Source organism: Manacus vitellinus, unplaced genomic scaffold (genome assembly GCF_001715985.3).
Source record: "Manacus vitellinus isolate BGI_N305 unplaced genomic scaffold, ASM171598v3 scaffold_27_pilon, whole genome shotgun sequence".
In the NCBI taxonomy this organism is placed as follows: Eukaryota; Metazoa; Chordata; class Aves; order Passeriformes; family Pipridae; genus Manacus; species Manacus vitellinus.
In genome coordinates this window covers 9,593,743-9,609,665 of record NW_021940039.1, presented here as the reverse complement: position 1 = coordinate 9,609,665, position 15,923 = coordinate 9,593,743, and the positions used below count along the sequence as shown (strand labels likewise).

The 15,923-nt window shown below is 48.3% G+C and overlaps 1 protein-coding gene across 3 annotated transcripts in view; it reads left to right on the top strand.

The window, feature by feature from the left end:
* The window catches only part of LOC103759660 (histone-lysine N-methyltransferase EHMT1), a 110,627-nt gene that overhangs the window by 22,537 nt on the left and 72,167 nt on the right, over positions 1-15,923 (top strand). The window contains exon 1 of one of the 3 annotated variants that reach the window (XM_029960496.1): positions 15,178-15,276. The exons of the other annotated variants lie outside the window; for them this stretch is intronic. Within the exon in view, the coding sequence (XP_029816356.1) occupies positions 15,271-15,276 (6 nt within the window). The 5' untranslated portion in view covers positions 15,178-15,270. Of the gene's footprint in view, positions 1-15,177; positions 15,277-15,923 lie in introns of those variants that run through there. 3 annotated transcript variants of the gene reach the window in all.

Here is a 15,923-nt window from a genome sequence, read left to right as displayed (position 1 = left end):
AGTGGTTTGTGAGTTACCAGCCCAAGGTTAACTCCAAAACTTCTGCACTTCCCTGGCAAACTCCATCCAAGAAAATCTTTTCTTTGGGAAAGAAAATGAAAAAAAAAACAACCCTGTCCTCTGTTTTTCATAAGTTGTGAATTGTACTCCTGTTTAAGCTGATTATTTTAGTTATTCCAATAATCCTCTCTTCCAGAATAAAAGGAAAATTAATTGTCTTCCTATTTCCATAATGGTTTGCCCTTCAGACATTTGCCAGGCAAAGTGCTTAAAACCCGAAATGAAAAGATGGGGAGTGTTTAAAATCATTGAGCTACTGTAGGAACATGTTTGTATTTAATAGGGTGGTATCACACAGTCCCAGAGTGTTGTTTGCTCCAGGTTCTGTAGGATTAGGAGGAGGCTTTTTGGCTTCTGCCTATGAAAACAGGGTCAAGCCTGCTGTGGTAGATAGTGCAAGTCTTAGGTGGATTTTGCTAGCAAGATGGAACTGCCTGCAGTTGAAACCCTAAAATTATCCAGCATTAACAGGGAGTGTTGTCCTTGGGCTTCGTGGTGTTTGTTTGCAGGGACAGTGCCTGGACAAGGACTTCCCTCCTTACAGGTGTGATGGGACAAGATTTTCCCTGCAAGATCCTTTTGCTGTCACCGACCTGGCTCTTGGCTATTTTTAACTCTGTCTGGCTAAAAAAAAAAGGCACCTGATTAATTTGGGAAAACGCTGGAATGTTTCCTTAAAAGGCTCTGAAGTGATGCAATATCCAGTGATGAATCTCAGAGCTAAATGAGGGCTTTGGTGGGTGCGTTGGCTGAGGGAGGGAGTTGGGTGTTTGATCAGCCAACACACTCATTTTCCATGCCAGGGCTGCTCTGGTGGGGCTGGTGTGGGAGCACTGGCACAGCTCCAGGTCTAGGCCAGCAGTGAATCTGCCTCCTGCATTTCCAGGTTTATCCCAACAGGCTTGGAGAGCTGGGACTGGCTGTGAAGGGAGAAAGCCCAGTGTGGTACAAGCAGGAGTCTTGTGTCAGGAACGGGGTTTGTTGCCCCATCATTCGTGTCCCCAGGAGTGTTGCACATCCAGGTGTGGGCTCCCAGGCATGGGGACAGCAGGGATGAAGCTCATCCCTGCTGTAGTCAGGGAAAAGCTGCTGGCACCAGACCTGGATGTGGCCAGGAGCGAGCTGAATTCCTCATCTCATGGCACAGGGACAATGTCCGTGCTGTGTTTCCCCACAAGAAACCACATGGCAATAAATTCCTTATATCTGTCCTATGTTTCCCTCTTCCTCTGTGTGAATTTGCTCCAAAGGAGCAGAGTGTAATCCATCCTGGGAGAGAGAAGGGCAGGAGTTAATTCATTTTCCTGATCTTTCTTAGCTCTTAGTCCAGCTCACAGCAATTTGTGGTACTTGGCCGCTGCAGTAATCCCGTCAGGGACCCACTGGGAGAAGGCTGGGCACAAAGGACCCGTGGCCCCTGGGTGTTTCCATTAGCTGAGGAGCACATGAGATCATCTCTTGCATTTCCAGCCAGGGTTTTGAGCTGCCATCTCAAGCAGGAGAACAATGAGGGTATCTCAACCCCACCCAGCTCCAGGAGACCTCCGTGCCCAGGTGAGACAGCCCAAACGTCCCTCAGCACAGGGCAGGGAGGGAGACTCTCCTGGTTAGACTGAGCTCAGGGAATATAAAACCAGGTGTTTGAACATCCTCCTCAGGTCTCCCCTGCTCTGCTGTGCACACAGCAACCTTTTGTTTTCCTTTAAACATCATAAACCCGGCGGGGGAATTCATTAACACGAGTCCCCACTGACTTCGATTTTGCCAAACATCGACTTCAAATCACTCTCCCTCCTCTTAATGGGAGAGATCTCTCCCTCCTTCCCATTCAGACATCCTGGGAGGGTGTAGGTGTAGGCTGCAGCACAGACCTGCCCAGTTTTGTTCATTCTCTTGCTGGTCTGGGTTGGTATTTCTTGCTGTTGGGGCTCTTGGCTCGTGTGTAGCATGGGAGAAGTTATCCCAGACGGAGAACATCCGTGTGGCCAACTCCTGTCTGTCGAAAGCTGCTGCTGATTTCAGTATTTTAGGCTCAGTCTCCTGACTCACAGATGGAGCTGTGTTCCCAGCTAGCACACACCCATACAGTTCATTGAAGGAGGTGAAAATGCTCTAGTTTGCAGCAGTTCTGGCCCTGCTCTGTAGGCAGCTCCAACTCTGTGTGCACGACGTGGGGAGAGGAGCCTGAATTTCTCAGTCACGAGCTCCCGTGTAAAATAGCTCTGTGCTTGCTGTCGTGGCTGCCAGAAGGACTTTTGAAATGGCAAAGGTTGTGAAATCGTGGCAGGGAATATTGGAGGCCAGAGCTGGGCAAGAGGAGGAGCTGCCCCTTCCTACAGCACAGCCAGGACTGGAAAAATGGACATTCATGGTTGTGTTTTTACAAGGCACCTTCCTCATGCTCCAGGCATTCCATGTGCCAGGCACTGACCTGTAGGCCACCCTCAAATGACAGGAGTTCTGTGGACAGAGCCTTTGCTCCTGCTCTTTGATGGCTCTGTGCAGCAGGAGCTGTGTTTGGTACCTGGGGGCTGGTGCTGCTCCCGGGAGACAACACGGCTTCTGAAAATTAATAACTGTCTTCTAGTCACCACCACTGTGCTGAGAATCTTGTCCTTTTGTCTTCTGTTCCCTGGGGGAGTTTTTGCCCTTCCTGGATCTCATCCTGATCTCTACCTGGGAAAACAAATCCCAGACTGCTGCTGGAACCAATTGTTTGATGGGCTGGATCATCTATGGTGGTGCAAGGAGGGAAGGAACAGCAGAGCATTAAAAGTTCAAATGTTTTGCTTTGGCTAAGGGCACCCAGCCTTCCTTTCTCTGTGTCCCCTGTCTAGCTGCAGGAAGGGAAGTTTATTGTATTTGGGTGTTGTGAAACACTGGCACAGGCTGCCCAGGGCAGTGGTGGAGTCTCCATCCCTGGAAGTGTTCGAAAAACACGTGGATGTGGCACCTGGGGACATGGTTTAATGGTGAACATGGGGTGGTTGGACTTGATGATCTTAGAGGTCTCTTCCAACCTTAATGATTCTATGATTTTCTCTTGGTCCTGTGGTGAGGAGTGATTATTACAGGGCACCAGCAGCCCTTCCTTCCTCTCCCCTCCCAGCACAGCAGGTTGGATATTGCACACACACATGAGGTGGGTTAAAGGGGCTGATAGATCATCATTAATGAGGAGCCTGTAAATGAATGTTTAACTCTGGCAGGATCACTGTGTGTTCTGGTCTTCCATCCTCTGGAGCTCACAGAAAAATTCCAGACTGGTTTGGGTTGGAAGGGACATTAAAGCTCATCCAGTTCCACCCCTGCCATGGGCAGGGACACCTTCCACTAGCCCAGGTTGCTCCAAGCCCTGTCCAGCCTGGCCTTGGACACTTCCAGGGATGGGGCAGCCACAGCTTCTCTGGGCAACCTGTGCCAGATCTTCCCCACCCTTACAAGGAAGGATTTCTTCCTCATATCCCATCTAACCCTGCCTTCTGTCAGGTTGAATTCATTCCATGTCCTGTCACTCCCTGCCCTTGTACAAATGCTGAGAAGGAGGTGCTGGCAGGTCCTCTGCTCATGCAGCTCCTCCTGGTGAGCAGCTCCCTCAGGAAACCCCCTCCCAGTCCTGCCTTTTGGTGGGAACACCTTTTTCCCCCTGTCCATGCAGAGGCCTGGTCTGGCTGGTTCTTCCATTGGGCACCTTCGCCGGTGTCCCGGGGTGGGAGCAAAAGGCATCTTGAGATGGTGGTGAACCTCAGGTGGGAGAGGAGTTCACAATGCCTGGTCTAGAAAGCTGCATCTGTGTAAAAAAAAAAAACCACAGCTTTTTCTCTGGGTTTTGTCAGATCAATACCACTGTTTGCTTTGAGTGTCGTGTCGCGTTGTGCCGCTCCGTGGTTGTGGTTTCCTTTATCCCAGTGCACCTGGAATGTCACAGCTCTCAGCACACGTGGTAAATAGAAAATCTGAGCCATCTGTGAGCTCTGGGGCTGGGGGTGGGGAGGAAGGGGAGGAGTTGCTTCCAAAGATCCGGTTAAAAATCAAACTGCTGGATTTTGAGTGGCAGGTCAGCTGTGGCTGCTTGTCTCTGTTTGCTTTTCCTTGGGATTTGGAAACCCACACAGGGCCTGGATGGTGCAGTAGTAGATGGACCTGTAAATTTGTGATGTTTTTTGTTGATTCTTTGTCTAGAGAGAGAACTGGACTAATATATATACATACATATATTTTATATATATATTTATTTATGCAAGTCTGTGTGTTTATATATTTTATACATCAAATTAACTGAACGATCTTTCCTCTTACCAAGTCACTGCTGCATTTTGAAGCAGGTGGAAGAGTTGCCATGGCTGCAATGATGGTTTTTGGGCCTTTTTGAGGTTTCCAGGGCTCAAATAAAAAGAAAATATGATTTAGATTTGCGGGGACACCACCACCAAACCCCCCAACCCCCCCACCCAAACAAATCTTTATCACATTTCCACTCTTCCATCTACCCCCCCAGCTCCAAATGTGCTTTTTAAAAGAGTTGCAAATGCTTGTTGGCATAGAAACTGCAGGATGGGAGTGAAGCATGCAAATGTAAAAGGAGCCTTTCTGCTGAGCAACATGGCCTGAGCCTCAGCAAAGCTGACTGAAATCTTTCTGAGGCAAAGAAAACTCTCCAGATGTTGCTTGAATTATAATGGCGCTAAATATTTCATTTTTTTCCCCCAATTTGCACATAAATCCAAAAAGGCTTGAAATGCAGGGAATGCAGCTCTGATACCAGTGAGCTTTCTTTTCTTATGAAAGAATTCCGAGTCCAAAAATATTGCTAAAATGTGTTTGGCTCCGAGCAGTGCCAATTCCTCATTAAAACATGTGGATATTTCTGTGGTTTAATCTGTTAGAGATGCAGTCAGGATCCAGTTATGTTAAATTAAGCAACAGTATTGGCCTGGATGTTGTTTGAGATATTAAATGTGGCAGTCGGAACACCAAGCAAAACGTTTGCACATTTTAATCGCTCCACGAGCAGTTTTTAAATATTTTATTCCAAGGAGTGGTTAAAAACTGTCCCTGCTCTCCTTGATCTGCCTCCTTCCCCATGCCAGGTGCAGCATCCCTGGGATGGGATGGAGGCATGGAGTGCCAGGAGGATGCTGCTCCCTGGGAGCAGTTCTGATCCGTGCTGTGGAGCTCATGGGTACACCAGCGTAGGCCTCCAAAATCCCTGCTTGGAATCCAAAAAGCCAGCGTGGCCAGAGGCATGTGTCACACCAGACTTGCCTAAAAGAGGTTTTTCCTGCTGATGCTTGGGGTTTCCTAAGGATTTCCTGGGACAAAACACCTCTGAACTTCCCCAAAACGCCTCTGAACTTCCCAGGCTCGGCAGCTCCTGGGTTGTCTCCTGGTTGGTTTATCCCTGTGCTGGTGGCTGTGGTGGGAGGGCTCCCTTCCCAGCAGGTGAGGCCATGGATTGCATTCCCTCTTGGGCTAGCTGAATATTTATTTATTATTCTGTTTTTTTCCCCAACTTGTTCGTTGATCAAGGCAGATCCTCTTCTTTCTGCTTCAGTGCAGCCATTCCAAGGGAGGGATTGGCTGTTGGGAATGTTGGATGGGTGGCACAGGGAGCCATGGAACTCTACTTATGCCTTGGGACGCCTTCATAATATACAGGATGTAGAAAATATCCCTGTGGGCAGGCTTCTGGTGGGGTTGGCTTTAAATTTGGACACATTACAGAGGCACGTCTGTGGTGGTGCCTTGTTCCTCGTTTAAGGTTAAAAATGAGGGGATATGAGCAGGTTTTCTGAAGTCTTTGGTTTTGGGGCTCTGTGAATTGTGTGGCAGCTTGTGTTGTATCAAAACATGCCCAGAGCAGGATGGTTTTGGCAGCACCTGTGTGTGACTTTATAGCATTCACACCTCTTTGTTGTCAGACATCAAAAGGGCAGAGCAGAAGCTCGAAATTCAACCAAGTTTGACTTTTTCTTTTTTCTTTTCCTATTCAGTATAAAGTGCATGCTTTTCTGTGGGAGAGCTTTGCAGCTTTTTTTAAAAAAAAAAACAAGCCAAACCCTGAAGCTTCAGTGCAATTTTCTTTATTATTTTAATTTAAAGAATAACTCTGTGATGATAAATGGGGACTGTTAGTGATCCACGATGGAAGAAAGCAAGTGAAAGCAGAAGGCACAGTGGAATGGAGGTCATTGCTGAAAATACCTTCTGCAAAACCAAAGGGCACACTGGGGAGGGAAGGGAAAGGTCCAGAGTTGGGAGGGAAATTTGGTGAGGAGGGAGCTGGAGGGGCTTCAGTGCCACCACCTGTTCCACCTACCAATTTTTTTCTTATTGTTTACTGCAAAGAGATGCTCCTCTTAATTTTTGGGTTGGGTTCATGTTTATGCTGCACTAATACTTGTTTAACAGTTCACCCTACACGTGGGATAGGGGCAACTGTGTAAAACCTGAATTTGCTGACAAGATCTGATATGCATTCAATAGATAACTAATAACTTAATAATTTAGTTAGTTAGGCAGGACAAGGTAGGCCAAGCTTGTAGGAAAATCTTAAGTCAGTTAAGCCTCACTGCTGCCTGTACCTCGAGGTGAGCAGCACCAAGGTCTTTGTTTTTAAACCTGTCCCAAGAGGGGAGCATGGAAGGATTAGAGAGAAAGAAGTGGGATGGAGAGAATAAATTGGAAACAGAGGCAAAAGAAAATATAGAGATTAAAAACATGGGAAGAGAGTTTGAAACACAAGAGGAAAAATGGCCTGGATGGTGAAGCATTGAAACATGAGGGACTGGGTGTTTGGGCATGTGAACAACTGCAAACAGGGAAAAGTGATCCCAGAAAAATTTCCAGGGAGGCACTTGGGTGTGTAGGCAGGGAAGTGGGAAACAGGTGAAGATGGCAGAGGAGTTGGGAGGCAAGGCCTGGTGGTCTCTGCAGCAGCTGGAGAAGATTTGCTTTAATTGTCCTTTATTCCAGACTAAAAAGTGATACAAAAAAGTCTCCTGAGCCCTGAATATGGAAGGGGTGATGAGTGGGAAGGACTGACCCTTCCATTCTCCATGGGGAATATCTCAGGTGGTCTGTGGTTGTGATGGGGAGGGCAGTGCCCTGCCAGGCTGAGAAACCTGATTTTGAAGGTCTCCCACAAAGCCTGTGGGTGGTTGGAGGGAGAGGAAATGGAGCACGACTGTACCTGGCTGATGGAAGAACAAACCACGTCAGTGGTGTTCCCTACACCTGCCTTGTGCTTGTGTCACAGCCCTGCACTGGCCCCAGTGCCCAAAGTGCTGTGCCTGAACCAGCTCTCCCAGCACTCCAGCCCAGTGAAGGCAAAACAAAGCATATTTTGACCTCTGTAGCTAATTTAAGTTAATCTGTCCTGTGTATCCTCCCTAGCAAATGAAGGCAATGTAACTGTAACCTTCATGTGACCTATCTTCTGGTTCTAGCACAAACATGGCTTTTGCAGTGAAGGCAGAGCCTCCATTTAATTCTCAATTAGCTGGTGAGAAGGAAATCAGCTGTGCTCTGATAGACCTCGTGTCCCTCCCAGGCATGGCAAGGGAAGGCCTGAGCTCGGTGGAGTTTGGGTCTCACTGAGAAGTTTGGCTTTCACCTCTAGAAAGAATACATGAGAAAACCTTTGATGGGTTTTGTGATGAGATACAGGCCGAGCTGCCCTGGATTCTCTCAGGAGCTGGTGGTGATGCAGCTGTGCAAATCAGCACAGCTGGATCCATTGGGAAGCAGCTCTTTAAAACAAAAGGATGGCAGCAAACTTCCTTCTTCCCAGGCAGAAGGCTGACTGAAGGTGAAGCCAGCTGCTGAGTGCAAGTGTTACAGGGATGACATGAGGGATAAGGGCCTGGTAAAAACAAATGGATAAGAATCCCTGGAATTGCTGGACTTGGTTACTTCATGTGCACTTCAATGTCCTTCCTCCCTCACTCAGATCTGAGTAGAAGGTCCCATTCATGAGCATCCCTCCCAGCAGAGTCAGTCCTGCTCTATGAGCACCTAAGGCTGGCATTTCTTTGAGCTAGTGTGTACAAACTGCACCATTGCAGGAGGATTTGTGTGCACTTGTGGGTTTTTTGCTTGTGCCTTGCAGGGGACGCAGCCTTGTCTTGGGTTTTTATAGTTTAAAGTCAAACTTTGATTTATGACATCCATTCAATCCCCCTGGGAAAGGGCTGGGCTTGGATTACAATGGGATATTCAGGGCTTTACAGGACCTTCTGCAATGCTTTTCTCAAGAGGGAGAGGAAGAAGAGTGTTGGATGCAGTTTGAAATGACAGGCACTTTGGGTTGCTTTAGAGTTGATCCTTGATTCTGTTCCTTCTGAAAAAGGACTCAGGAAAACGAAAATATTGGTGCATGTGGTACATCCCAGCATATTGACCTGTAAATATCCACCCTTGCGGGTTTTCACACTGTGTCAGGAAAGGGGAATATCACAAACACTGCAGTGGTGGTGGCAGTACCTGAGGGATTTTCCCTTTGTATCCACCTGGGATAATGTCATAATTGTGGTCTGAGTGGGGCTTTCCCTCTCCCTTTCTTAAAGGAGGGAAAAAAGCCAGGGAGCAATTCTCCTGCTAGGATGGGAATGTTGCCTATTTGTGCTCAAGGCTTAGAGCCATTTGTGTTTTTGTCAGGTGTCTGCTGATACCTTACACTTGCTCAGGGAAGGAGAACACAGGACAACTGTCCCAAGGCTGGCTGGGAAGGTCCCTCTCTTGCAGCCTCGGGACCTTGCTTGGGGTCTGTCCCCTTTGTGGCAGAAGAATGGGACAGGGGGTGTATCCAGGGAAAAGATTCCAGGGGATTTGAGGAGGGGCACGTTATTTTGAAGCAGTGTTTGGGGAGGGCTGTTCTGGAGGATGCTCAGGACCCAGCCCTGTCCATACCTGCGGCTCCAGAGGCTCTCCCAGAGCTGCATCCCCCACACTCTGTGAGAGCTGAGCGTGCTGAGGGGGCAGTGCAAGAGCTGCTGAAAGAGCTGAGTGATGTTTGCCAGGTGCTGCAGCAGCTCTGGGCTCCTCTCAGCCATCTGGGGAGGGCTCAGCCCTCAGCCTGTGCAGTGCAAGGAAAGTGCTGTGGTGACTCTCTGCAGCACCTTCCCTCCCCTGGCAGGGCCTGGCTGTGCTTCCTCAGCTGCTGCCTGGCAGGGAATCCTGGAAATCTTTTTTGCAGGGCCACATTCTGCCCCTCTGGCTGCTTTTTCTTGGCTTGTGCATGAAGACAATGCTGCAGTTCCGTTCCCCAAGTGCAGCAGGAGTCATTAATCAAAGCTCAGTGTGCTGCTGTGGTGCTGGGGTTGGGTTTGAGGACAGTGCCAGGGACGATCCAGCTGCTCATAAACTTCACGTGAAACTCCAGATCTTTCAGCTACCAAGCAAATGTCTTACAAAACTCAGCTTTGCTTCCTCCAGCAGTCTTTGAGTTTGTTTAATTGAAGCTCCAGAGTGATCAAGGCTGGAATTTGGCTTCCTGTTGCAGAAGAAAAATGCTCAGGATTTTTTTTATCCATGTTGCCTGTCTACTTTTATTTTATTTTATTTTTGGTGTTATCACTGAACCAGGACCAACCATTTCTGCTTGGTTTTTGTCTGGGGTGAGGCTGCATGAGAGTGGAGGAGAAGCTTCCAAAGCTCCACGATGCTTTTGATGTGCACATTTGGATTCAGGAGATCAGCACCAGGAGGGAGAGTCTGTGCTCTGTACAGAGCACTGGAAGGGTGAAGCCCTTTCCTGTTCCTTGCATAATAAAACTAGTGCACATGGTCTTTTTTTCAGTGTGCAGAATTTCTCCCTGGGAGAGTCCTGGAGAATCCTTTGCTTTGCTTCCCAAACAGGTTGTAGTTGCTGTGGCCAACAGTGGGCAGAGGAGGAGAGGGGCTGCTGGGCAGACCTTCTGCAAGGCTTCTCTCTCCCCCTTCTCTGGTTCATGGCTCTGAGAGCTGGTGGTAATTGCAGCATTTTGTGGTTTGTTTGGTTTTCTTCTTCCTGGTGTTTCACTGTATTTTGAGCCTTTCAGTGTCAATGTTGACAAAATGAAGCTCTGTGCCTCCTTTGAGGCACGTGAATGGGTGTTATCCAGAGGGGTGGGAAGGGGGGGAGAACTGGAGGGAAGTTATTTTTGGAGCAGTGGTTTGATTTTTGATGTGAAACCGGCGCTTTATTTTCAAGTTCACTGACCATTCACATCTGTGCATCTGTTCATCCCCTTGAAAAATGGCATGAAGCCATGGCAGGGGAGGTTTAGACTGGATATTGGGAAAAGGACCAGAGGCTGGTTAGGTGCTGACCAGGCTCCCCAGGGCAGTGGGCACGGCCCCAAGGCTGCCAGAGCTCCAGGAGAGTTTGGACAAGGCTCTGAGGGACAGGGTGTCTGTGCAGGGCCAGGAGTTAACTAGATGATCCATGTGGGTCCCTTCCAACTCAGGGTGTTCTAAAAATAGGTTTGAGAGAGTCTGTCTGAATTGGCCACCCCAAATCAGTGTGTGACTCTTGATTTAAAATTTAATTTTTCGTTCACGTGGGAAGGAATCACAGTGAGCTCGTCAGCCTTGAGCTCTGTGCACTGTCCTCACCTCAGTCCTCTGGAATACAGCAAGGCTTTGGTATTGTACTTCTGGGAACCCAAGCAAATGGGATGGTTTGGTGACTTGAGCATTACAATAAATGCCATGTGTGTCACCCCAGGTATAAACCCGTGTTCAGAAGTCTCCAGACACACATGGAGCTCAAAGCACCTATTGGCTCACTGCTCCTGCCACACCTGCAGTGGTTAAATTTGTTAGGAAGTGGTGTCATCTCCATTTCCACATTTCCCTGTGTTTGATCCAGTCTTTTCCCCCAAACCCTTGCCAGGTGTTTAAAGCATCTGGATTAAACCCCCATAATGGAGCTCATGCCCTCGCCCCAGGGGCTTTGACTCGCAGCCCAGTTATCTGACAAAATATTTCTGAGTAACTTCTCTGAATTTATTGCTCCTCTTGGTTGATTCCAACGTGTCTGACTCCCTTTTTTTAGTCTAGCCTGTGTCCTGGTGTCACAGATTCACCCACGTGGCATCTGCCCTCTTTTGAACTTGGCAAGGGCCATGAAGGGCTCCTCAGTGATTGCAGGGTCACTGTTCTGGATAAATATCTCCAAAAACATGTTTGTTACAGGGAATATTAGAGGGAGAAAAACCTGATATGATTGTTATGTACATTGAGGTGTTTTGGGGTTATCTGGTTGTTTTTAAATAATAGAGGATGGGATTTTTTCAGGGGAGCTTGAAGTGCTCAAAATTCACTGAAATTCAAATTCAACTCATCCCGGATGGGCTGTCCCAAGACATTCCTTGCTGGCCTGAGGTGACTCAGTAAATCAGCAGCAATGCATGACTTCACATCCATGTCTCCTGCATCATGATGCTCTACATTTGTGAAGGAACACTCCAGAAATTTTTGGCAGTTAATTATCCAAGCCTTGATTTTCCCAAAAGTAGATACATTAATATTGCCTACTATTCCCACCTCTTATTATAAATTTTTTTATAAATCCCAATTATTGTTGCAGTACCTTTAAGCAAATCCCTATGCATCTACCTTGTTCTTTTTTACCTGGTGATGTTTAGATGCTTTTTTTCAGTATATGCTCTGCTTTTGATCAGGAAGAATTAGATGATTTTCCTTGGTCTTTCCACAGAATTCGTTCAGCAGCCTCCAAAACTCCTTAAGGCTGTGGCATTGGTTAGAATAAAATTAAGTAATTACAATACCTGGTAAAGGGTGCCTGTTGTTGGTAGCCTGGGGGATTTGCTTCCAGGATTCCTTAAGAGCAGCAGGAATGGATCTCTGGGCTAGAGGTGTTGAGTGCTCTTCAGCCACTGTTGGAAAAGTCAGTGTGCTGAAAAGAGATGAATTTTTTAAGCTCAAAGGTGAGACCCTGTGGCAGTTCTGCTGGACTTTTGCAGGGTTTGGGGTTTTTTTGGTGCTTTTTGTTTACAGATTACCTTGATCCTGCTGTGAGCACGTTGAAGAGGAGAGCAAGGTTGCTCTGTCAGGAGAGTGGCATTGGCAGGCTCAGAACCCCTTTGGAATGCCTGGGGTGTTGGAGTCCAAGGCCTGACTTTGAGGTGTGAAGCATCCAGGGTTTAGTGTTGGCCACTGGCTCCAGCAATGGCTCTGGGATTCTCCAGGGGCAGGGAATCGTGAGGCTTTGTCCTTCCTGTGCAGGAGGGAGGTTTTTCTTGCTCCTGTTGCCTTCGGGTTTTCCTAGTCCAGTGATCCAAACAGGAACAGGTCTCCCTTGGAGACCCTTCTCTGGGGGGGATTGCAACCTGGCCTCAGCCTGGGAAAATGCTGGGAATGACCCCTGTGCTGAGTCAGCCCTGGGGAAGGAATGTTTGAGGAGCCATAATTTCATTTGCGGTTCTCCTGCGTGTCCATTTTATGCCGTATCTGACGGATTTGTGAGAAGTGCTGAGCTCTCGTAATTCCTGACCGAGGCTCTGGAGGGTGGAGGCACCTGATTCCCTTTGCAAATGAGCCTATGGATAACTCAGCTCTGACACTGCTGCCCTCCCTCCTCTTTCTTGCCCACACAGAGAGGTCGTGTGTCATCACCACAGGATTTACTGCCTTCAGAGGGAGGATGTGATGGGAGCAGGTCTGGGAGAAGAGTTATGGCAGCACAGAAAGGCTGCCTTCCCACCTCCCTGCTGCGTGCCTCGGTGGGGAAAAGTTGGGCTTAAAACTGGCAAAACAGATCTACAAGAGGTTATCACTTCCTGTTTTATTAGGCTTGTGTTGACTCTTCAGCCTGTGTTGGAAGCAGGTGTGTTTGAGCTGTGCTGCTGTGTCCTTTGGAGGGATGTGGTGGGAGCAGGACAGGATTTCCCTCTTAAACTACTCCTCCACTGGAGCCACTGTGTGTAGCCCAGGGTAAGCAAATCACTCTGGCTTTGCTGTTTTTTTTTTCTACCTGTCCCCAAGGAAACAATATAAATGCCATGCCTCGAGTGTGTATCCGTTGAGGGCAAACAGGATCTTTAAACAGTGATGAACCGTGGTTTTCCCTCAGTGCAGCAAACCAACGGTTCATTAGTGAAATACATTAATAATTCTCCTATGAACCCTGTTGGTAAGTGAATCTGCTTTAATTCCTTTGTATCAGCAAGAGCTGCAGGTATGGATGTCTTCCTTACATAAAATAAAGAAAAGGAAGAAAGCAATGCTTGCAAATTGGTCTTTGTTTCCAAGGAAACAAATTTGACATGCTCGGGCTGTGCGAGATGCAAACACCGCTCGACTCAGCAGACATGCCTCGGGATTTTATGGTCTGGATATTATTTTTAAACTACCTCCAATTTAAAGGCGAGGGAGAGGATGGGAATAGAAAATTGTTGGCGGGGTTTATCAATCTGTGCTTAATGAAAGCACCGGGCGGTGTCTGGGATTGCCCAGCGTGGCGTGGAGGGGATCGCTCCTGATGAAGGTCCCCAGGAAAGGGCAGCCCGGGGCCAAACGGCCCCTTCAGTGACAACCTCCAGCAGCAAGAGAGGTCTGAGGGGAGCCCTGTGCTGAATTAATATGGTTTATCCTGGGTCACTTTACCAAATGTTTTGTGCTCTAAAAATATTTGAGTAGAACGCAGCTCGCCAGCGCTTGGCTGCCTGGAGCTCCGGAGGCAGCTGCGAACACGCTCCCAAATAATTTGCTAAAAAGCTGTGGCTTGGTGTTGAGGACTGGGCTGGGTTTATCAGGGAAGGGATGAGAGAGCAGCGTCATGAGTTGTTTGCGTGGTGCATCTGGCACAGATGTGCTGGGGCCTGAGGAAAATCTTGACTTTGACTTGGCTCGTGGCGCCACACAGGAAGGCTCATGGCGTTGCTGTGGCTCCCTTGGGAGTTTGGGTCAGGAAAGAATCTGGGTTGGGGTTCATCTGCCACCCTGATTTTTTTTTTTTTCTCCCTTTTCCGAAATGTTCTGTTGATAAAGTAACTTGTTTTATTTTTTAGTTATTTTTCAAACTCCAGGACTGGGGCAGACACTGCACGTGGGGGGCAGAGGGGGGCATGGGAAGCAAACGTCGCTCGGCAGAGCACACACAGTTCATGGATTTCAACATCCAGAGCTGCTTTTGGCCTGGGCCCAGCATGAGGAACAGGATACATACTATATACATTCCAACTTTGTTGGGATTAAATAACCAATTTTTGCCCTGGCAAAGCTGAACTTCTGCACCAGCTACCTTTGTTTTCTGGAGCAGTTCAGAGAGCTGGGAGGGATCAGTAGGGAACATGCAAAGGATATTTTGGGAAACACAAGTTTTTAAGTCAAGCTCCGTGTGCAGATCACTCACAGTTTACAGGGCTGTTGTGTCTCTTTGCATCTTTTGTTTGGAAAACTGGAAAGGATTAAAAAAAAAAACAACCTCTCTTAATTCTTCCATGAAACAGTCCTACTGCATTGAGGAGACAAGGTAATGATGGTGGAATTTCAGAGGTGACAAGTGGAAAACAAACCTCTCTTAAAATTCAGGTCCTTAGGAAAACATAGCATGAAGTGTGTTGCACTGCAGTCTCTCCCCCTCTTTTATCCTACTGTTTAACTTCCTTGCAAATAGAGTCAAAATAACCTTCAAGGAGATCAGGGTAGACTGGGGTAGGTTTAGCTTTAAGATGGCTGGGAAGCACTATTTGCATTGCCAGCTAAAAGCATCAGTTGAAGCCCGTTGGGGGGAAAAAAAACCCCTAACATTAATGACATTTTATGAAAATATTGCAATTTGTGGAAGGCCCAGAGTGACGAATCACCTGGTTTGGGTGTCACTGGGAAATGCTCCTTTTGCACTAGGCTTGCCTGAGACAGGATTTTCCTTGCTTTTGTTCTAAAACGAGATGCTTGCAGCCTAAAAACGCCTGCGATCCCCGCAGCGAGAGCTTCACCTCCTTGACAGAGGATGGGAAGAGGAAGGTTGGCCGGATTGGGATGAATCCTGCACCATTTCTTTTTTTTTTTTTTTTTTTTTTTTGCTAATGACACTTCCTTATGCTTACATTTCATTAAAGCTCTGAAATGGCTGAAGATCAGCCCGCACTGAGCATGCTCCGGGGTGGAGGCTGCACCCATGGAGTGAGATGGATTTGTGGCTGGAGCAGGGATAGGCCTGGAGTCAGGACCTGGAGGGACCCGCAGCTCCCCGCAGCCGGGATGGAGGTAGGGCAAATCCAGTCGGTTCCTTGCCGTGCCCCCAGGCTGGGGGAGTGAGGAGACCGGATGGAGCAACAACTGTTGGAATGGATTCAAAAGCAGCGCAGTTAAACCACTGACACGAGATGGCTTCAAACGCTTCCTGCGGATCCGCGGGGAGGGGTTTGGAATCCTGACCTTTGCTGGCTGGCAGGCCCGTGCGGAGAAGGGACCTGTGCAATGTCAGGCTGGTGACATGAGGTGACAGCAGGCAGGGGCTGCAGCCAGGGCTGTGCCTCCATGGTGGAGCCATGTGATCCCGGCTCCGTCGTCTCGGGCGCTAATTGTTATTGATGGGGAGCCTCGCAGGGCTCGGACCTGCCCCGCAGTTCAAACCAGGATCCGGCTGGGATGGTGGGAGGGCGAAAGAATGTCAAACTCAAACTCCCTTTTCCAGCCTTATTTTGCATTCCAGTGGTGGCAAACAAACCTTGCCACATCAGGTCCTCCACACTGGCAAGGGAGAGGAGGGAATATGTTTGTTTGTTTGGCTGCGAGGTTTTCTGTGCTTCTTGCAGGGGGTTTAACGTGTTGGCGAGTGGGCTTGGGGGCAGGCAGGGGACTCTGTGAGTCGTGCTCGGTTGGGCTCTTGGATTTCATCCGTAGTTGCCAGG